This window comes from Rhinolophus hipposideros (assembly GCF_964194185.1).
Source record: "Rhinolophus hipposideros genome assembly, chromosome: 19".
Lineage (NCBI taxonomy): Eukaryota > Metazoa > Chordata > Mammalia > Chiroptera > Rhinolophidae > Rhinolophus > Rhinolophus hipposideros.
In genome coordinates, this window is record NC_138065.1 from 48,178,690 (window position 1) to 48,202,095 (window position 23,406).

Sequence of the window (23,406 nt, forward strand, 5' to 3'; positions counted from 1 at the left end):
GTTACCTATGGCGGCTTTTTGCATGTGGAGTTGTGGCAATAGGGACCTTATGGCCTGTAAAGAAATTAGGACTAAATACTTATTACCATCTGATCCTTTACGGAAAAAGTTGGCCAACCCCCGATTTTCAGGATTAGGCCAACTCATTGAAGCAAACTTCCGAGAAATACTGCCCTTGAGTTTCCCACCAACCCTTTGCTCAACTCAGTGCGCAGATTTGAATGTAACTCATTTTATTCATTTTTTTCCCCTCCCTAGTGGAATTTTTTGGAATGTCAGGATTGGTTGCTTTAGTCACCGTGGGACTGAATTTAGATTCCTTAAGCTTTAAACCAAGGACCAAGTTAATAATTACCAAGTAAGTCTCCTATTGTGTACATGGTATAGATTTTGTAGAAATTTAGTGCTTCAGTGGTCCTGCCTTCATGACACTAATAAAACTCCCCTTTTATAACTTTTTCCTACCTTTTCAGTTTTAATTTTTACTACCAGTTATATTTGAAAAGGATTTGAGGAACCAACAATTATTGACATTAATTGATATTCCCGTGCTGAATAGTAGTCTTAGTGGCTGAGAGACCATAGTGCTATTTATACATAACTCTTTGATAAAATTTTATTTTGAACTGTGGGAAGTGAAGAAAAATACTTTTTTCCTTTATTTCCAGCTCTTCCCATATTTGGATACTGTCATTCAGGTTTCATTAACAATGAAACCTGAATGACAGTATCCAAATATGGGAAGAGATGGAAAAGAAAAGTAGCAGAAAGACGCAGCTCCACCAAAACTCTTAGCTACCTTTTACAAAGTGTCATACGGCCCTCTCTGGACAGAGGGAACACCATTTGCTTGTCTTCTCAGACAAATGAATTGGCCCTTCTCTGAGAAACTGTGCTAAAATATAGATTTATTTCAGAATTATTTCCCACCAAGTCATACTCTAATGTAGAAATTCTCACATTGGATGAAAACAAATGTTAAAATGAGAAAAATAAGCCATAATCCTGAGTTCTCCCATGAAGATTCATTACTTTAATGTAAAGGACTATCCATTGTTTTGAAATTATGTCCTTTCTACTTTTATGGGGTTTAAAATGTCCTTTCTTGTATGAAATTCCAGTGGTAGAAGATGGTACGTTTTAAAAATGAAATTCCAGTGATAAAAGATGGTACTTTTTTGGGGGTGGGGAGAACAGGACTTTATTGGGGAACAGTGTGTACTTCCAGGACTTTTTTCCAAGTCAAGTTGTCGTTTCAGTCTTATTTGTGGAGGGTGCTGTTCAGCTTCAAGTTGTTGTGCTTTCAGTCTTAGTTGTGGAGGGCGCAGCTCAGCTCCAGGTCCAGTTGCCGTTTTTTCTAGTTGCAAGGGGCACAGCCCACCATCCCTTGCGGGACTTGAGGAATTGAACTGGCATCCTTGTGGTTGAGAGCCCACTGGCCCATGTGGGAATTGAACCGGCAGCCTTCGGAGTTAGGAGCATGGAGCTCTAACTGCCTGAGCCACCGGGCCGGCCTGGTACTTTTTTTTTTATAGCTCTATTTGGCAAAATAAAAAAATTGACACCTATAACTATACTAATTTTGTGTAAATGTGAAGACACTTGACTGTTTTTTTAAAATCCAGGAGCTTGGGAATAATGGATTCAAAGAACATGTACATTTTGTCTGAATTTAGACAGTTTTCTGAGCTCAGTCATGTTGTCTGTCAGCATCATTATAAATTACTCATTCTATTCAATCAGTTGTTTATTCTTTCACCTCATCAGCTCATCCTTGGTCAATGTCTACTATGACCTACCTAGACCTTATATCTTAGATTTGGGCTATGAAAATAAGTCCCTTCTCAGAAGGCACTCATTGTTAAGTGGTGGATGTGTTTGTGTAAGAAGCTAATAATAAGTGTAAGCAATTATATGTTTGTTGGGGTCCTACGATATGTAAGACATTTTTTAGGTCCTGTGGAGACATTTAAAAAGGTATTCTGCTCAGCCAGTTATCCCATCATTTCTGAATTTTCAGAAAACTGAGCATTGGAATGTGAGGTCCACTCATACACTTTCCTTGTAGGAGTTCTGAATTAATTGAATCGAGATTGGAATCAAATAGAGGGTCAGACTATCTGCTTAAGTGGAGTAATGCTGTATCCGAAAACGTGGTTTATAACTGCAGCTAAAATGAGGTTTCCTAATGCTTCTTTCCGAGTGTAGAACTTCAGACCCACCTACAAGGACACTGGTTTGTGGGACAGACACAGCCACCCAGTCAGCAGAAGGGGAGAGTTCCAATAGAGGGGTCCAAGAGGAGACGTGGCTTGGGATCTGTCTGTAGAGGTCAGACCTGGCCGTGACCCAGGTGTGTTACCACATGGAACCAGAACGGCCCCATGGCCTAACCTCAGTGCTCTGGTCTGCTCAGTAAGAATCTCTGGGATGGGGCCAGGCATGTAGATTTTTAGAAAGCGATCTGGATGATTCTTCATGCTCCTCTCTGCTTAAGCACGTGGTGCAGTTGATGAAGGGCACGGTGGGGATTCAGAGGAGGGTCGCTTCCAGAGAGTGCGTAGGAAGGTTTTGTGAAGAACACAGGGTTAGAGTTAAGCTCGCAAGGTGTTTTGGAATTCAGTAAATGGGAAAGCAGACAGGAGAGACGTTCAAGGAAAGGGACTTGAATGCAGACCACAAAGGGAAAAGTCATGCAGAGGGTATGGAGGTGATCCAGGCAGCCATCACAAAGTCAAGGTTAACCTGGTGGCTCCTTGTAGCAAGCTTGGCTCTGGGTGTAGCTGTGGCAGGCCCGACTGTTGATATGCTGCCAGCTAATCTCACTGACACAATCCCACATCAGCAGCCTGAGGGTGAGGGCTGCGGATCCTCGCTTTTCCGCCTTGCTCTTACTGTTCTGCTGAGAGAGGCAGCCCATGGGTATTGGTGTGATGAGGGTATTGGGGAATATGGAACTGGGTGTATTTCGGTTCCAACAAAATGCTTTTAAATGTTGATTGTAACAGTGATGGAAGCAAGGACCTCTGCTAAGACAAGAATGGCAGATATGTGAGACACTATTTTCTGTGAAAAGGGAACTACTTAAAAAAAACACATTGCTAAAATGTGATTTCCATTCTCTTCATCCTAGGTTCCTAATAATGTTTTCATCCGTGTTCCAACATTTAATATACACTTTCTTTGGCATTGTAATTGGATGTGGACAAACCAAATATTTTAGAGCGCACACTATAGTTTTCATTTTAATCTTATTTGCAACAGTGAATGTTGTCAGGTAAGAATTGTATTTTAAAGTTTTCTTACTGGTCCTAGGTTCCCAAGGCCATAATGACAATTGGGAAGCAGTGGGTTACAGCGAAAGAGAGCCCTGGGCGTGCAGTCAGAAAGCCTGGGTGGTTGTCAAGGTCCTGACAATAGCTTGCAGTGCCATGAGGGGTGTGTGTGTGTATTTACTCTTCAAGATTTCATCTATAAAATCAGAAGGGGCAGCACAGCAGCAGCAGCATAACCCATGAGATTGATAGAAATGCAAATTCATGGGCCCATCCCAATCTATGGGGTTCAATCTCGAGATTCACAGATCTGTTTCAACATGCTTGCTAAAGTTGGAGCACCCCTGCACAATGACATTTTTGTTGACTTTCATTATCATGAATTAGCGTCATAAGCAGGTATGACAATTAAGTTCGCGAACTTGTTGCAACACTGTTGCTAACCTTTTTTTTGACATCAGAGGGATTATTCATTATGAATTTGTACCAACTGGACAAACAGTTAACCAAGTTTACTATTTGGAAGTGCTGAAAAAGCAGCGTGAAAAAGTTAGACCATCTGAACTTTTCGCCAACAATTCATGGCTCTTGCATCACGACAATGCACCAGTTCACACAGCACTGTCTGTGAGGGAGTTTTTAGCCAGGAAACAAGTAACTCTATTGGAACACCCTACCTAATCACCTGATCTGGCCCCCAATGATTTCTTTCTTTACCTGAAGATAAAGGAAATACTGAAAGGGAGACATTTTGATGACATTCAGGACATCAAGGGTAATACGATGACAGCTCTAATGGCCATTCCAGAAAGAGTTCCAAAATTGCTTTGAAGGGTGGATTAGGTGCTGGCATCAGTGCATAGCTTCCCAAGGGGAGGACTTCAAAGGTGACCATAGTGATATTCACCAATGAGGTATGCAGCACTTTTTCCAGGATGAGTTCGCAAACTTAATTGTCCGACCTCATAGCTACGATAAAGCCATTTATTAAGCACTTACCATGTACCTTATGCCGTTAATAGTCATACAACCCTATAAGGTAGGTGTCATTTTATCATTTCACAGATGAAGCATGGAGAGGTTAAAAACTTGCCTAGAGTCACCCAACTTGGAAGGGCAGAGTTGGGATTTAAACTTGACTCCCACGAGCGTGCTTTTTCTAGAATGCCATTGCGCACTCATGGTCGTTGTGTCTCCCATAAGAATGTAGGACAGTGTCTTTGCAAAACATTGTCATTTCCACTCAGGGTAGGCCTAGCCAAGGGCACTCACTTTTTAAGATGTTCTCCTGAAATGTGGCTTCTGCCGCCTCTGAAGCCACAGCAGGCAGCTCAGGTAGTCATTCGCACACAGAAGGATGTGTATACAATTTCCGTTTCTTCCCACCATGGGAGCTCATGTGCAGGTTGAAGAAAGACGCATGTTTTTTTGGCACATTGTTTGACTCAGCTACACATCCACGATCTCATCTCATCTTCATTACAACACTAGGAGATAAGAATCATTCTCTCTATTTTATAGATTAAGAAACTGGCCAAAAAAAGGTGAGGTACCTTGCCAATGTTCCAGTGGCTAGTGGGTACCAGAGATATTGTGTGAACTTATGCTTCCACTTCGCTAGAAGAAATGCTTTAATGGAGAGCGTCATCCTAAGGGGCCCTTAGACTGTAGGTGGCCTTTCTGTAGAGACTTGTTGAGAAGGACATTTCAGAGAAAATGAATCAAACAAAGGCCTGAGTATAAGAATCGTCGCTAACATATTGAACACTGACCACATTCACAGCCTCATTCTAAACCCTATAAATGGTGCCTTGTTTAATAATTGAATCTTCGTAAAAATCTTTTGAGGCAAGTACAATTATCATCATCATCTCCATGTTACAGAAGAAGAAACTGAGGCTTAGAGAGATTAAATAACGTGCTGAAGTTTACATAGTTACTAAAGGAAGCCTAAATTTGAACCCAGGTAGACTTACTCCAGAACCTTCGATATACTCCTCCATTTTATTTATATCAGGAAACAACACAAGTTGTTCTGTTTTGGCTGGACTCATGGAATTTTGGAGAAATATTATTTAGTAAGACTGGATAGGTTGGGAAGAATTGCTCTGCAAAAGGCTTAAATACAAGGCAGAGAAGTTTGCTCAAATTAATTATATACATTATAGATGGTAATTGTAGATTTTTCTGTTTTTAATGACAGGAACTCTCTAAACTGTCTTGTGAAATTCCAGCTTAGCAACTGATACACAATATATTTTTTGGTTCTGAGAACATGTCAGTTTTATTTCTGCTGAAATCTTATTTGAAGGACATTACTGATATTTTTTTGGTGCAGATCCCCTAGAGATGGAATGTAAATTTTGTCACAGGGTCTTATAGAAAAATGATCTGTAGAGAAATAAGGTGCAAATGGAAATTATTTGTGACATTTAATGTATGATTCTTGTGGGAACTCAAGAGAAATTTGGTTGGGCTACCCTGTTAATCCGAAAATAAGACCTAGCTGGACAATCAGCTCTAATGCGTCTTTTGGAGCAAAAATTAATATAAGACCCAGTATTATATTATATTGTATTATATCGTATCGTATCGTATCGTATCGTATCATATTATATTATAGTATATTAATCTGGTCTTCTATTATAGTAAAATAAGAACCAGTCTTATATTAATTTTTGCTCCAAAAGACTCATTAGAGCTGATTGTCCAGCTAGGTCTTATTTTCGGGGAAACACGGTAAGTTTGTTAATGTGTTTATAATAATTTTACTTTCTGGCCGTGATCTGCAGTCCTCTGGCCTAATTTCTGAATACAGTCATGGCTTTTCAGGGAATAGATGAGCTGATTGATATTATTTGAGGAAGTTTCCCTCAAATAGTAGTAGGAATTTACTACCCAAATCCAAACAGTACACCCTGGTGTAAATGCTCATTCTTTATATTTGTATAGAACTTCTAGCATTATTTTTCAAGATTTGAATATTATATGCAAAACAGATTTGGTTAGTTCCAGAAAGTTTGAACAACATATCAAAAAACTAGATTGTCTTCTCTTTCCTGAAAAATTTTACATGAAATTTAGTATATAGTTCCAACCATGAATCAAATCACATTCATACATAAGGTGTGATTTAAATGTTTTTCTCTTCACAGATTGGTTACTATTGTGTTAGTGAGCCCTATTCTGATGTATTCGACTTATGAGTATAATTGGAGATGGGGAGCTGTGATAGCATGGTCTGGAATTAAAGGCGTTTTTAGTTTACTCTTGGCTCCTGATGTTTATAATCTGGCTGAACAAAAAATAGAGTCGCCACAAATGGTAGGCAAAATCATGTCTCATGATTATTCATATTTATTTATTCATTGTATTTACTTTGTAGCACTTGTCATAGTACCCGATAATAAATTTAACCTTTTTTAAAATTGGATTTGAAAAATACTTTTTTTTTTTTTTAAGTAGGAAGGAAATTTTAGAGGAAAGTTTATTGACACTGACAATGTGAAAGGGACCAGCAGTCAAGTAAAGTTTACAGACTTGGGAACTGGGTAGACTTGGGGTCGGATCCTTTCACAGGCTGTGTGATCTTTGGTGAGTTTCCCAGATTTGTGGAACTTCAATTTCCGGTTGAGGATTGAGCTGATGCTTAGTAAAATACCTGACATTTCGTAAATGCTCAGTAAATGTTATTGAGCATATAAATGCTACTTCCCAATAGCTGTCAGAAATCATAAAAAGCAAAACCCTATCTACGACATTCCAATTCCTATAGCTAGTAGAGCAAAAACTGAAGTGCTAGTTAAATATACTGAAGGAAGAAAGATTTTTTTTTTAATGTTTGAACTAAGGATCTAATTATATTGATGTCTTTAGGGCTAATTTTTAAAAATTAATTTCTTTAAAAATTTTGACTGAAGACTACATTATCTTTAGTGAAAAACAAAACTTGGTTTTCTTTCCACTTTCTCTCAAAGCCCTTATCCCATGGGCTAGCCGGTGGGCTATCTGGTGGTGGCAGCATCTGTGGTACTAAGATTCCAGGAAGGATTGAAAGAGCCCAGTGGATCTGCTGACAGTTTTAGGGTACCATATAATTTGTGACAGTTCTGTGTGAGCTAGCTGGAGAAGTTGCTAGAAGGTTCTAGAAATCCTCAGGAAACTCCCACTACCTCCCAGTCAGATGAATCCCAAACCTACCCCTGGGAAGGATAAAAGCACTTGAATAATGTAAGTTAAGAACACCTGCCCACCTCCCAGGGAACTTCAATCTGGAGGTAGATAGATATACAGTTTCCTGATATTATCCAATTTCCAGCTCAGGATTTTCTCTATTTTGCTATTTTGCTCCTGTCCTAGAAGGCCCCAGGAGTTCAGTTTTTTTTTCAACTATCTTCTTTTTGTGAGCAACTATCACCCTCTGCTTCTTGCATGTGCAGAAATCAAAACAGAAAAGAGCATGTTAGGGAACGAAGTCAGGTGCCCTAATTCCCAAAAGAGGGAGTGCTTTTTTGTTTGTTTGTTTTAATGGAGTATATCATATCCTTTCCTGTCTTTCCTGAGGATTTACACTTTATATCTGTGGGAGTGATCTGGGAATTAATTTGGAATTCAAATAAACCTGTGGTTTTGCCAAGACTGTGGGTCTTTTCATGCTTCAAAGGAAAAGTATAATAACCAATATCTAAGCTCCTTCAGTTTTCTTTTGTGCAAGGAATTGGCCTAAAACCAATCAATGAAACATTAACTCACATTTGACTCTCATTTTACATTGTTTCCCACATGTGTCTGACGTTACGAATCCCTTTGGCTCCACCCCAGACCTACAGAATCAGAATCCACGGGGAAGCCTGGGAGCCAGTGTCTTTAAGAAACACTTCAGGTGCTTTACTGCTGTCAGTCAAGTTTGGGAAACGCTCTCTGGAGGACATATTGCTATTAACTCCATTTTTCAATGAGGAACACCGAGGCTCAGAGTGGTTGACTGGCCACAAATTCCATGGGTGATAAATGGCAGAGCCACCAACTCCAAATGTGTTTGTGTTTCTGCTTTGGCATGGCACCTCTCCACACCCCACCAGAGCTCCTACCTGCTTCTACGGAGCCTCTTGTCCAGTTGCAGCAAAATGCTTGTAGCAGGTGCATTTCCCTCTCCCACCTGTGGTCTCCACTGCCTGCTGTTGAGGGAGTCTCTCCCCCAACATCAGTCTGTGATGACCCCACCTTGCTGGTTTTGCTGAAAGCTGTGGAGTGCTCTCCTCTCAGGGTTCCTATCCCTCCCAGAAATGACAAAATCTTTTTTTTTTCCTCATCCACATTGAAAACTCATTTCTGCCTCAGTATATTATATCCAATCAGTTTTCACAAAACCATCCTTTTGCCTCAATTTATTTTTCAGAGACAGGATTTAAAAATGTAGATTAAGAATTTCGTGGGTGGTTAATTGAACAATGATTCCCTTTGGAGAACTTATTAATGTTTTGGTTCTAACTATTTGTGCGTTTTGTTTTATAGTTTATATTGTATATACAAGTGGTTTCATTAATGACTATGGGAATAAATTCATACATGATGACTCATTTTGCCAGGACATTAGGTAACGTATATCTACCTTCCATTAATTAACTGGGGAGACTAATGCAGATAGATGATATTTATGCATAAATATGATGAAATCACAAATAGACACATGGTCAATAAAAAAATCCACGATAAGCTAATCGGTGGCAGTGGGGCCCAGATAGGAGGGAGAGAGCAGGGTAGGGTTACACCAGGTCAGCGTAGGGCCTTAGCATAATCCTGTATCCCATGACCCGGTCCTCAGCTTTGCTGGTGCAGAGAACTGATTCTATCATGATCTCTAACTGAGCAGACTGCTGGAGACGTACTATACGGCACTCACAGAAGAATATGGATAAAGCAGAAAATCGAATTATTAATGTATAACGAGGATGATTTCTTTCTATGTCTGAAATAATTGTGATCATTATTCAGGGTATTCACCTTGAAATACCAATTTCCTTTGATAAACCATTGGTAATCAGAAGGTTTCTGCGTAAGCATGGAATTAATGAGACGTCAATGGAAGATAGAAGAAATTAGAAGGTAGAGAAAGTAGGACTGTTGAAGGAGAGTTCTTCTAAACAGGGAAACACCCTGGTGAATTTACCCTGTCCTACCCACAAGAGACATCACCTCTGCTGATGTCTTCTCACAGTCCTGCCTATACCTGAAACCGTACCCCATCACCACCATTGCAGAACTTCCTGTGACAGCTCCAATACGGAAACAGGGCTAGGAAATGGGGCAGATTTGGGGCAGCTCTCCCCTTTCCCTAGTTATGGGTACGCTCTCATTTGCAGTGACATGGTGTGCTTGGGTCAGCAGAAGCCTACAAGGGAGCATGAGTGAAGTTCATTTCATCTCTGAAGGTCTGCTCTTCCCCTCCCAGGTCTGCTCTGCTCTCTTTGCTTAGGACATAACATCTGGTTTCTCCCATGCTCTCTTTCTTGTGATTCTGCTTCCTAAGCTACTCAAAGGCAAGATCAAGGGGTTTAATTATACTATCATGGTAATGTTTTCTTCTCTTATTCTTCCATTACAAAATGTTTATTGTGTTAACCAAACCTCAGGATGTTCATTTTGAAGCAAAAATATGTGGCAAGCTTTATCCTCTCAGAATCAATGCTCGTCCTTTCTAGAAATACTGCATGGCACACGTTTATCAGGCATTTGCTGGAACTGGCTTTTTAAGTAAGAATTCCAAACCAGCTTCTTCCATCTGGTCTAATGCTTTAAGGTGGTGGCTCCTCACTCTCTTCCAGGACCGTCTTCAACACAGGGAGTCCGTTCAAATGTAACAGGTGCCACCCGGTGGTCCGCTTAGGCACAGCGGGCTGGAAAGTGGCGTCTGCCCCATCATAGGGGTAGGATGTCATTAGGCAAATGAATGAGCTTTCTACTTGTGTGGTCTCAGCCACAGGAATTTTAAATCCAAAACTGACACCTCCTAACTCTTCAGCTCGCTGTCAAATGCATCCTTACTGGGGACCAGAGAGAACAAAGAGGGATATTCCTCTAGGCCTTTTTGAATCCCCAGAACTTTAGACACCACTGTTGCACACGGTGTTCCTTAGAGAGTGCAAAGAACTTAAACGGAAACATCTAGAACCCATTTTAATTCTTTATGAGACCTTTCATATGCAGTTACGAAGAGAAAACCGCTTTTTTGAGGCAGCATTTCGAGTGAGTTGGCTAAGCTCACTATTTGAATTCCTCTTTTTGGTAAATGAGCCTCATAGCTGTAGCTTCAAATTCATACCTCAAGAAAATACAAGCGGCTACAAGTTTTGGATATGTAGGTTTGCTAACCAGGCAAGAGAGATGTTAAATTTAAGAGATCGCCATTGCAGTGGCCTTTAAATTGTATTGTGTATAAGAATCAGTTGACAAATGGAAATTTTCTTATCAAGTGCACACATGTTTAAGAGTGAAACATTAAGTTTCTGACAGCAAGTTGGTTGTGTGGTTTGACGTGCATGTGAATCTGTGTTGGGGGAGTGAAAAAAAAAGAATCAGTTGGAGAACTTGTTAAAATGCAAATTCTCAAGCCAATCTGATTCTCCAGGTATGAAGTAGAGCCCAGGAATTTGCATCATTTGATAAGCAGCCTTTCTACCTGTAGAAGAAATACAGGGAGTTCTCCACACTTTGAAAAATACCCATTGGGTGTCTTGAAATAGTGAGTCATGTCTCCAGCTATAGGGAATGAAAGGAAACTGATAAAACATTCCTTTTTTTTTTTTTTAGATTTCTACATATTTTATATATATATATATATATATATATATATATATATATAAAATTCAATTTATTGGGGTGACATTGGTTAGTAAAATTATATAGGTTTCAAGTGTACATTTCTATAAAACATTATTTCGTAGTTGGTTCAGATCAAGTTAAGCTGTACAGCCAGAAGGAAACAGAGAGTTGGGTAATTTCCTAGAAAATTCTGGACAAAATGTCCTTGCTCTAAGCACTCTGGTTTGGCTCTGCAGGTGATGCCAAGATTCCACTACATCATGTGACATTTTTTTCCCCCTCACAATCTTCAGTGTATTCTGTTAAGGTTCCTGCTTTCCTCTGTTACAGGTTTGTGTGCCATTTCTCTTTCAAGACAAATGGCCATGCTCAATGCCATTAAACACATACAGGAGATAATAAAGAACACAATAACTTTATTTAAAACAGAGAAAATTTTGACAAATGTTAATTGGAGCTTAGTAGAAGAAAAAACGAAGATTAGATACAGCATTCCTGTGAGTCCTTCTTTCCTTCCCTGGGTCTGCCTCTCTTGCTTTCGTTTATTATAAAAAACTTGATTCTGCTAATTAACTGTCAGAAGATTTGGGGGAGGTGTATTTACCAGCTTTTCTATCTCGGTTAAAAGACTTTGTTGAATTCTGTCTTGGACAAGGTCATGGTGATCTCACCTTTTTGCCAAATATGGGGGAATTTATGTTTTTACAGATGGGCTGGTTGAGTAACTATGAATGGATTCTGCCATGACTAATATTCCAACCTGTGGAGATGTCTCTCTGGATAAGGCTTATAAAAAACAGGAAACACAAGCTGCTTCAGAGAGCAGTCAAGCGTAGACAGTGTTTGGGGGGAAGTGCTTGGGGGGAAGAATTTCACCTGTAAATAACTACTACTTACTTTGCCACAACTGAAAGCAACATTTCTTACACGGAGAACGTTAGCCACTTACACGAGTACATGGCTCCTCATTTTAATAATTCTGATTTGAATTATTTGAAGCATTTGACAGCTCCTAATCATTTTTACTGATTTTTCACTTTATCTCTGCATGCTTTTAAAACTTAGACTGATGCTGGTCGGTTTTACCACATTTCACATGATGGCAACGGGGAGAAGTCTATAACAGATGATGCTTTAATAGAAGAAGCCAGACTGCACGTAGCTATGATACAAATGGTTGGTACTGTTCACATAATCTGCTTTCTTTTTTTTTTTATTCTTGCAATACTTTTAATTCTTACATATGGTGTTCAGGTGACTAGAAAAAAATATTTTCCCCATTTTTTGATAGTCTATTGGTTGTTAAAATTTGTCTGATTTATGAAAATTAAAAAAATGAAAATGAAAAATCTCCTAGGCTTTAAGTTCAAGTAACAAATCTTATTCTAAGTCTAGCAGATTTTAGCAGTTCACTTCTCAGGGGTCTTTGAATAACATTTGGTGCCATTTACATGTTTAGTTAAACATCTTCATAATATTTGAAGCTGCTTATATAAATTGAACATGTTTGAGTTCCTTTTATGCAAAATTCTCTCAAGTGTTTATTAATTCTTATAAATCTAATAAGTTAAAATAAATCTAATGAATCAAAATTGTTTATTTCAGATTTAATATTCAAATATTCTAATATAAACAGGAAGATTACTAGGTAATGAAATTTAAATCAACTTATCAAATTACACATTTTAAATTGGAGTTGTATTCTAATCAGACAAATTTTACTCAATATTACAAGGATATGAAATACTCATTATGTCGAGTCCTTTTTAACTTCAATTTTAAAACTTATTATTATGGAAATTTTCTAACATATCCAAAAATAGATAGAAGAGTGTAATGAATCCCCATTATCCATCACCCAGCCTTAAAAACCATCCACACATAACCAAACCTGCTGCATCTGCACTCACATTCACCCTTACCTTTTATGTTATTTTGAAGCAAATCCCAGATATCCTATCATTATTTCATCTTAAATATTTCAGTATGTATCTCTACATTTTAAAGTCTTTTAAAAAACACGGTAAAATACTAACATATCACCTGAATTCAATAATTCCTTAATAACATCAAGTATTGAGTCAATGATCAAATTTCCAGTTGTCTCATAAATGTGATCAACACATATCTTAACAGTTTATATTTTTTAATTGGATTCAAATAAAGTTAGCACATTGCAATTAATGGATATGTCATTTAAGTGCCTTTTAATCTATAAATTCCTTCTTTCATTTTTTTCTGTTAAAGAACACATTTCTTCTTAATAAAAAATATTAATATTATTATGTTTTCATTCTTTTAAATGTTTCTATACTTAATTTAAAATATTCTCAGAGTTTGAAAGGCTCTTATCCAGAGCAGTGAAATATAGTCACAAATTCTTTGTAGAGCCTCCTGTTAAGATGAGGTGTCTGTATTCCTCCCCCATGACTTTGGGCTGTTCTTGTGACTTGTTTTGACCAATAAAATGTGGGAAAGGTGATTTGGGGAATGTTCTGGAGCCTAGCTTTGGGGAAGATTAGCAGCTTCCACAATGAGTACATTATAAACAATGTGTACATTTATAAAGTACATGGTCAGCATGTGAGGAAGGAAGTAATCCCAGGAGGTAACTTTATCTTCTAAGTTTAATATCAGTGGCACCTAAGAGGTGTGACTTTGCTCGTGATTTATTTTGGGGGGCAGAGGTTCGGTTGACACAAGAATACTGTCTAGTTATATCTGTAAGATGTTTTATGTAAGCCTTATGGCTTACATAAGAAAAACATATAGTAGATACATAAAAGATAAAGGAATTAAAGTATGCCACTACAAAAATAAATAACAAAGGAAGATGGCAAGAGAAGAAAGGAACAAAGGAACTAAAAACCATAAAACAAAATGGCAGTAGTAAGTCCTTATCGACCAAGCATTACTTTAAATGTAAATGGATTAAATCCTCCAATCAAAAGACAAAGTGCCTGAATGGATAAAAAAAACCAACACAATATCCAACTATATGCTGCTTGTAAGAGACTCACTTAAGCTTTAAAAACACATGTAGGCTGAAAAGTGATGGACTGGAGAAAGATAAGCCATGTAATGGTAACCAAAAGAGAGCAGGAGTGCCTATATTTATATCAAATAAAACAGGCTTGAAGTCAAAATTGGTCACAAGAGACAAAGAAGGTCACTATAGTGGGTAGATGTTGGTCAAAGTGGAAACTTTCAGTTATAAAGTAAATTAGTTCTGGGGGCGTCTAATATACAGTATAGTGACTAGCTTTACCGATATTGTGTTACATACTTGGACGTTACAAGGAGAGTGAATCTTAAATATTCTAAGCACACACAAAAAAACTGTAATTATGTGAGGTGATGCATGTGTTTCTAACATTATTGCGGTAATTATTTTACAAAATATATGTATGCAAAATCATCATGTTGTACACCTAAGACTTGTACAATGTTATATGTCAACTATACCTCAATAAACCTAGAAAAAGGTTTTTAAAAAGGACACGTTTACTTTTCTTTCCTGGTAGTTCATTTTGAGGCTGACATGCTATTTATATTGCTAAAGTAAACTCTTTGAGTCGTATAGATTTCGAATTTCCTGAAGCTAGGAACCTTTGCATCTTTTAAAACTTTCAGGACAGTACTTTGCAAAAAATAAATACTCAGTAAATACTTAAACTGAATAAAATTTATTGCCTGCTATAGCATTATTTTGGGTAAAAGTATATTTGTATATTTTCATATGTTAACTTCAATAATAATAGTCAACCAAAGTTCATTACATATATGTTTTGGTTCTTTGTAATTTTTATTTAAAATTATATGTTTAGAGTAGCTTTGAAAAACAGTGTAAAGATGGAATCCTTGGTGTAAAGGCAGCTCAAATATTAATTGGTGCAACCAAAAGCTATTGCCCCATCCAAAGAAAGTAAGTATAATATATCTTTGATCGATATTTCCAAAATTAACTGGGTATGTGATAAAGAATGAATGCACTGAAAGTTAAATGTCCAGATTGATCAATCTTTTTATCTTGTCCATCTTCATCTACCTGTCCATTCATCCATCCATCCATCCACTTCCTATTTAACTTGTTTATATTTTTTTCCCCAAAGGTATATAACCTTGGTGACATTAGGACATTCTGGAGGAAGTTCTGATTACATTATAATTAGATAAGAGACCAGGGGAGCCCTGAAAGAAAACCCATATAATTTCAATTACAGTTATAATTATTTTGTCTTTATTTCATATTCACTGAATTCCTGGGTAGGGGTGGTGGGGAAGCCTGGAGCCTGCCATTATATTAGACTGCTCCCTGGAGTGCAGAAGGCTCTGGAGTGATTGGCCCACCTGATGGTGTTGGTAGATGCAGTTCAGTCTGGTGGGAAAAGCTCCATATTTCAGAGATTCATTGATATCTAGTCTCAGTCCTGGCAAACATTGGATAATGGATGATGGGGCAGCAAGGATGAGAGATCCTGCCTGGGTGACAGTTCACATTTCAGCAGCCTGGTAATCTATCTGGGAGATCGAGTTCCTACACAAAGTTTGGGAAGCGTAAGTCCTTCAGGGCTTTGGAGAGGCTTGGGCTGGGCAAGGCATGACAAAGGGAAGCTTGATTCCAAATTCAAAAGAATCGGTCTGGAGAAGCTTCAATTATGTTCTACCTCAGGTCAGGAAGGGTTCCAGGAACAGAGGCAGCAGGAGTCTCCTGCTGAAAATGTTTCTGTACCATGAGCATGAGTGGGTAGGTGGATGGATACAGAGGCTCATGACTAAAATGAGGCTGATATTTAATACACCCACATTACACTTATATTTAGCATACATTTCCATTGTGTATTACCCCAAACTATAGCACTTGCTTTTTATTATAACATATATCTGTATTTTTCTCTGTTAGATTCATGAGTATCTATGATGTTTTTACTTATGTAAAAGCTAGAAGTTGGCTTATGAAGTTTAAAAACATGTTAACTTTCATGGAATATCATAAAGACAAGTCACTTTTTATTCTACCATGGTAAGTCTTGTAAACCTGTAATAACAGTATATTTGAAAATATGACCTTTTCTACATAGTCAGAGTAGATTACCTTGATTTTTGTTAGTAAGAGCAAATTAATATTATGGTCAACTGTTACTGATTGAGTGCCGAAGGAGCAGAGTGTGTTCCTTTCTCGCCATTCGGTTTCAGCGACTTCATTGTCATCTGTATTAGAGAGTGGGAAGGAAGGAGACAAGGATGTCATATCTGGATTCTTCAAGTTTTCATTGCCATGTCTTAGGGTCATATTACACATGGGGCAGGCTACAGATTCTGGTATTCTCCTGGGTATAACACCGGGCAGGGTGAGAAATACCAAACTCGTGGATTAGATCCAGCGTTCAGCTTTATTTCATCTGTACCATAGGGTGGTTCTGTTGATGTTTGTAATTAGGAAAAACATAACATGGCATTAATAATACCTATAACCTACTTTCCAAAGTATCACAAGATACAGATTTTATTTCACTTGGGTATGTTCTTTGTTATATAAGTTGTGCACTTACATGCTTTTGAGAGCAGGAAGACAAGGTTTTTCTACTAATAGAGCATGTCAAAATGAGAAGATACTGGGAGCATTGAAACTACTCAATTTTAAGTGGGAGATAACATACCTTTCATAACAAGTTTTGATAATTTTTTACTTTCTTCCATTTATTAAGTTTAAAAAGAAATATGTAAAAAAATAAAACCCTAGGGATAGCCTCTTTTCGTTAGGCTCTACTTTTGATGGATTAAAAAAATTTGAAAGATACGTCATAGTACTTATAGAATATTTTTTTCCTGTTTTTAATTTTAAACAATGCTGGTGTTTTCCTCTAAATTTGTGTTTTGCTTTCAGTGTACGAATCTTTGCACTGTTTCCTATGTATCATTGCTTCAATTTAAAAATTCTCCCCATCCCTGATATAGATTAATAAGACCCATATTTTTATCTTTCTCCATTATGACTTTTATATATAGAAAGTATGTTTCAGATTTTTGCTTATCTATTGTTTTATATTATTTATATTTTCTTCAAATTAATGTGACTGGTTTGTTTAAGCACATGTTGAACTTCACATCTTAATTGCTACGCTTCTAAAGTGATCTGACATTTTCTTTGATCTCTCCTTTTTTAGGAAAAATAAATTTCTCGTATTTGCATATCACGTTGTCTTTTCAGAAGAATTTGAATACATAGGACATATTATATCATTCCTGTACATTTATCCTATGATACTTCATCTATGGCCAATAGCAAGAAAATTAAATGTGTTGTCACTGATATTAGTAAACCACTATTTTGTTTCTTTATATGTATTACAGTCAGCATTGAAGGTACTGTTTAAAATAGAAATGTATCCTATAAAAAGAACAATTCAGATATTGTGAATTTATTTTTGTCATCTTTTGAAGTGACTTGATTCAAAAACCATTTCCTCTAACAGTTGATGGAATCCTAGAATTTAGTAATCTTTGAATTTTCTGGGTTCAATAATGAAATCAGTATAGTGGTCACAGTCTTGGATATCAGACAAGTATCATAAAAGTGGAGAGTCTCAAAGATCAGGTAAAGAAACCTGAAAATCCAGACTTGGTGTGTCCCACAAACACTCTCTGTAATGATGCCAGAAAATAAGTAAGTGAATAAAAGCAAATTACTCTGCTAGGTCCTCATTATAATAGGAGAACTACTTTGTATTTCAAAGATGATTTATCAGCATTATTGTTTTCATTCTATAATTATTATTAATAGTATAGCAATAAACCTGTTTACTGCTATTTTCCATGGCTAGGTTTTGGCATTCCAGCTTCATTATCAATTATATATTTTGAATCAGACTATGAGTTTTGATGTTGGATATTAAAAAGAATTTTTTGGAATTCCCAATGAATAACTTAAAACCCAACTTTTGGAACATAACTCATTTATAGTTGAGGATTTAACTTAATTTTTAAGATTCTTCCCTGCCACATCGTTGTATCGGTGCTACGAAATGACATGTGTTTCATTTGTTTTCTAAACAGATAATAATTTTGAAAAAGAGGTATTTTTACCAACATTGGAATACTGTGGAATTTTTTATCATGCTCATTGGAATTGTTGATGCCTTTTGTATATATTTTGTCAAACTGAGACTGGAAAACTTGGTTCTTATTCAGATTACAGTAATAATGGGATATTTAAGAATAATTAGGTTTATTCCTCTCATCAAGGTATGAAACTTCACATTTTAAAATGTTGTTGTTTTTTGTTTTGTTTTGTTTTGTTTTGTTTTTTCCTACACTGTTGATTAAATGTGTTAAGAAACCTCACTGTTTGGAAAGGGATGAGGGAAAGAGCTGTTTCTGTTCTGGAACACTCTCTCTACGGGTATCTGCTTGTCTCACCTTGTGTAGAATGGCAACCCATCGTCCATACGCCCAGCTTCCCATTCCATCTTCTTGATCCTTCTCCACCTGCTTAAGTTTTATTTTCCCCCATAGCATTATCATCTTCTTACTGTGTGTCGCCTGTACTCTCAGTGAGGTGGGGATCTTTGTTTGGGTCACTGATATAACCTACAACTCTCGAACGGTGCCATCGCATATAGTAGGTACCTAATAAAGAGTTGTTGAGTGAATGAATGGAAAGTCTGTTTGCAGGATAACCCAGAAACAAGTTCTCCAAGTTTTAGTAAAATGTGCTCATAAAGCCTTAGCTGTGTGGTAGCATGAAAATATTTTCTCTACAGTCCACACTCACATAGTGTATTCCCTATGGAATTTAATTTTACTGCAGCCTTCACAATGACTGTTTCTTCTTTCCATGGCTCTGGTTTTGACGCTGAAGGTAGATTTTCAGATTTTCAGTCTCCGCTCTTAAGCCTCCTTTCTCTTTCCAAAAGAGTTGGATTATATAAGCTTTTAAACTTGGCAGCTTTAGATGATTTCTCTTGCCACTCCATTTTTCCCCCCAAGTCATTTAATTCTTATTACATCAAATAAGTCTTAGTATGTATTGAAGTTATGGAAGCTAAATATTTTTTAAAAGTTGCTGTAAACCTGATGGTAAAGGGTACACATTAGAATCTTCCATCTAGTCCCTATTCTCCAAGAAATGGAATAGTTATCTTAAAGGCAGAATTGTTTAAGGGCCCAGACTTGTGCTTGCAGACATTCTTTTTTTTTGTTCCTTCCTTGATTCTACGTTAATGTTACCAAACTTTATTGTTCATAAGAAATTTAGAGCTACTGTACAGAGTTGTATCTACAAAGCCTGCTTAAGGGATAATTTTGATTATCATTTTTGCCTGATGAGCTGAGATTAGTGCTATGTGCTCTCTGAAGGCATAACTCCGCCATAATACACACTACTCTAGAAATCAGAAATGAGTAGTGTGAAGCTAGGTCTTAAAATGGAAGGTAGAAGCTTCCTTAAGTAATTAGGTTTTGTAAAGAGATCTTAAGCAGATCGATGGAAAATAATTATTTGAGAAGTAGAGACTTTGTGAAAAGTCTCTCTGAGTGAAAGAAAGATTTAAAGGTGTATTGTGGAAGTCAACTCGATTTAGAGTGTGAACTGGTTGCCACTTCTGTCCAGCACACTCTGATAAATCTCAATGAAGTTATTTAAGGGATTAGTATAATTAATGAATATAAGTAATATAGTCATGATTAGCTTAGTTTATTGAACACTTACTATGTTCCAGGATCATAGTATTAGGTTGGTGCAAAAGTAATTGCAGTTTAAAAGGTTAAAAATAATAGCAAAAACTGCAATTACTTTTGCACCAACCTAATACATTATCTAATTAAATCATTATAATAGCCCTCTGAAGTAGATGTCACTAGTATATCAAATTAGGTGCTTTGGAAAGCTTGAAAAAGTATTGGAGATTTTAAATTTAGATTCCCTTAGGATTCAGCTCAAGGAGGGTATCAGTGCATCATGGAATAAAACTTGTAAAAATCTTTAATATCTCTCCCTCTGCCCAAAGTTTACAATCAAAACAGCAACAACACAACAACAACACCTCCCCTTTCTCTGCTCTTGTAATTCCTTGGCTGTGATCTTCTCCTGCTCACGTTGTCCTCCCTTGTCACCTGGACCCTCACCATCTGCCCCGTGTTCTGACGTGACTCTGTCTCTGTGGCTAATGGCACTGCTCATGCGTGAGGAGCAAGTCCACTGTGATTCTGGTACTTAGTAGGTATTAATGTCCCCGTTTGACACGTGAAGTCGCTGAGTCCTCAGTCACTGGTTCAGGGTCACAGAGACAGTGAATAGGAGGGTTGGTATTTGAACTCAGGAAGATTTGTATTTAAAATCCCATTCTCTTCAGTCACTACACTCTTTTCCCTCAGCATAGGGTTCGAGAAACTTCGAGCTCAGAAGGATCTTAGATACCCTAAGTTTCTTATCTTACAAGTGAAGAAACTGAGGTGCACAGAGATGATTTATTTGGTTTGTAACTGTAACCCAGGCTATGGGACAACCACTCTGGTGTCCTAAAAATCTGGGGTATGGAGAATGGGGGGAAAGGCAGTGGCAGAAACTTCCCCTTACAGCTGTTGAGCTTTCATTTTTTTAGAGAGTGGCTCTCAAACTTGAACGCACATAGAATTACCTGGAGGACTTGTTAAAACACCGATTCCAGGCCCCACCCTCATAGTTCCTGGTTCAGCAGGTCTGGAGTGGGGCCCCAGAATTTGTGCTTCTGACAAGCCTCTCAGTGATGCCATTGCTGGTCCCGAGACAACACCTTGAGAACTCTGCCTTAGATGGTGTGCTTTTCCTTATCAAATTTTCGTTTTGTTTTCTCTCCATTATTCCAGTTAATAATACCGTTACTGATAAAAATTGTCGAAGCGCAGATCAAAAAGCGCCTCAGCTTGATGTACAGTATTACAAAAGGCTATATTAAAAGTCAAGAGGATACCGCATTTTTAATACAACAGATTTCTAGCCGAGAGTCAATCTATCAGGTGAGAGAGATAAGCACTTGTCATTTAGAGGGGGGGAAATCACTTTGGTGTATTCATTTCTTTTAAGACTGTTTCCGCATGTTTTGGGCCCAATAGATAAATTATATTAGGTGGGTGCAAAAGTAATTGAGGTTTTTGCAATTGTTTTTAACCTTTTAAACTGCAATTACTTTTGCGCCAACCTAATAGCAGGTGAAAGGGAGTCGATTGTTTATTATGCTATACGAGGTGCTGCCGAGAACAATCCATGCTCTTTACATTTCAGCTGCTTATTATCAATCTCATTTATGAACTTCATAGAAGAAAATTTACTATTTTATTTTCTGAGTACAGAGTAGAGAAGGGAGTTTGTCTGTCTGGGTAACACTCTCTAAAGGTGAGGCCCTTGAAAAAGGCATCATTGCAGCAGGCCTTCCACTTGAACAAGGCTTCAAAGAAATGGGAGGTCTGAAGTGGAGAGGAAGAGATGGAAAGAGAACAAAGGTTTGGCAGTGAAAACTTGCAATGCTGGCATTGAGGGATGGATTACGAGTAGCGGTATTCATTTATTCACTTTTCATCGTTCAAGATTCTCCTCATTTCCAGGCAGAAGGCAGTAAGGACCCGATGGGAGGAAGCACATACGCACCTTAGGATCTCAGAGGTGGAATGAGTCAGTTGCTAACCAGGTTGTCTGATGCCAGGCTGTCCACTCCAGACTGCTCTGCAATTTAGCAGAGGAATAGCCCTTCCTTAAAGGGCTATTTTAAGTTTCATGCGTGATTTTCTGCTTTTTTTCTGCTTAAGAGCATTCAGTGGCTTTACATGGCCTTAAGGGTAAGGTCTGTGACTCCATCTACAGAGGGTGCCACAAAAAGTATACACATTTTAAGAAAGGAAAAAACTGTATTAAAATTGTAATACAACAAATGATGTTAGCATTCTTTTGATTAACGCCATCTTTTGGGCGAATGTCACATTACACATTGCTATTGTAATTCAATACAACTTTGAAAAGTAATACATAGATAACATCTCTTAAAATGTGAACTTTTTTTGGCACCCCTGGTATATACAGTATATGTATGGGGGGAGGAGAGAACACAAAAAAGATGGTAGAAAATAATCACAAATTTAACAACTTGAAAATATAATGACCCTCCACTGTACCCCTTCCCAGAGACAGCCTTATAGTCACCATTCCTGTGTTAAATTCCTCTTAATTTAAATAATATGCATGTGGATTTAATTCTCGCTTTGTTATTTCTAAACCGCCTTTATGTACTCCCGACCATGGAGTATAAGGAGATTAGAACGTTCCTCTCCTTTCCCCTTTTCTTTTCCTCTCCATCTTAAATTTTTGGAGTTATTATTTTTACAGGGAAAAGGTTTATAACATGTACCTTCTATTCTGTAAGTATAAGTATCTTCATTCTTTTCAGTAGATGACTCTATACACGGAAAACCAAAACACAACTTGTGCTGTGTTATGATTTTATAAATATTCTTCACTGTAGAACCTATCATTTGATTCAATCCATAACAAAGGAAGTGTGTTCCAATGTCGTTAAACATTCACTTCTTGAAAGAGACGCTTCTAAATGAAACAGTCAAATGGATTAATTTTTTTTTTTTTAAACCATCTTTCTCTTCCTTTAGGCTTTATTCCTCAGCCACTCTTTCTGGAGTTCTGTGTGAGCCTCCTTTCACTTTCCTTTATGTTAGCCTTTATGTCCATAGTCATTTTTTTCCATAGCATGTATGGACTGAGTATGTGCAGAAATCTATTTTGCTCTCATAATTAATAGGTCGACGTTCCAAAACCACTTTCTTAAATGTATCGCCCCTCTGTCTCCGGCATTGTTGATACGTCTGATTTTATTTTTGCTTTTGGACGTGACTTTTCCCCCTCTCTCTTTAGAGGTTTTTAGGGTTTTCTCTTTATCCTTGGAGTTCTGAAATTTCACCAGGATGTGTCTAGGTTTGATTTAAAAAATTTATCTCATACAGCCCTCTGTGGTGCCTTTTACTGAAGATTGCCATCTTTTTCCATTACTTCATGGATTATTTCCTCTCCTCTGTTGTTTCTCTTTTCTTTTTTTGGAACCATTTTAAACAGATTTTGATTTTCTGGGTGTAGTCTATTTCAATTTTTTGTCATAACTTTCAACTATTTCTTCTTTGCAGTGAGAACCTCTTAACTTGATTTTCCAAGTCACTAATCCAGTCTTTAGCTGTGTCCATTCTACTATTCAACCCATCTATTAAATTTTCTTTTTTTGACACATGATTTTTTTGAACTGTGATTGCTTATTTTATTTATCATAGCAACTTT

The 23,406-nt window shown here is 37.4% G+C and overlaps 1 protein-coding gene across 1 annotated transcript in view; it reads left to right on the plus strand.

Moving 5' to 3' along the window:
- Positions 1–23,406, plus strand: part of SLC9C2 (solute carrier family 9 member C2 (putative)) — a gene marked incomplete at its 5' end in the record, with an annotated part of 57,536 nt that overhangs the window by 11,307 nt on the left and 22,823 nt on the right. The window contains 11 exons of the mRNA XM_081025687.1: positions 259–358; positions 3,134–3,277; positions 6,431–6,599; positions 8,790–8,871; positions 11,427–11,593; positions 12,162–12,272; positions 14,924–15,021; positions 16,000–16,119; positions 17,264–17,462; positions 18,153–18,341; positions 20,943–21,092. Of these exons, the coding sequence (XP_080881813.1) occupies positions 259–358; positions 3,134–3,277; positions 6,431–6,599; positions 8,790–8,871; positions 11,427–11,593; positions 12,162–12,272; positions 14,924–15,021; positions 16,000–16,119; positions 17,264–17,462; positions 18,153–18,341; positions 20,943–21,092 (1,529 nt within the window). The remainder of the gene's footprint in view (positions 1–258; positions 359–3,133; positions 3,278–6,430; positions 6,600–8,789; positions 8,872–11,426; positions 11,594–12,161; positions 12,273–14,923; positions 15,022–15,999; positions 16,120–17,263; positions 17,463–18,152; positions 18,342–20,942; positions 21,093–23,406) is intronic.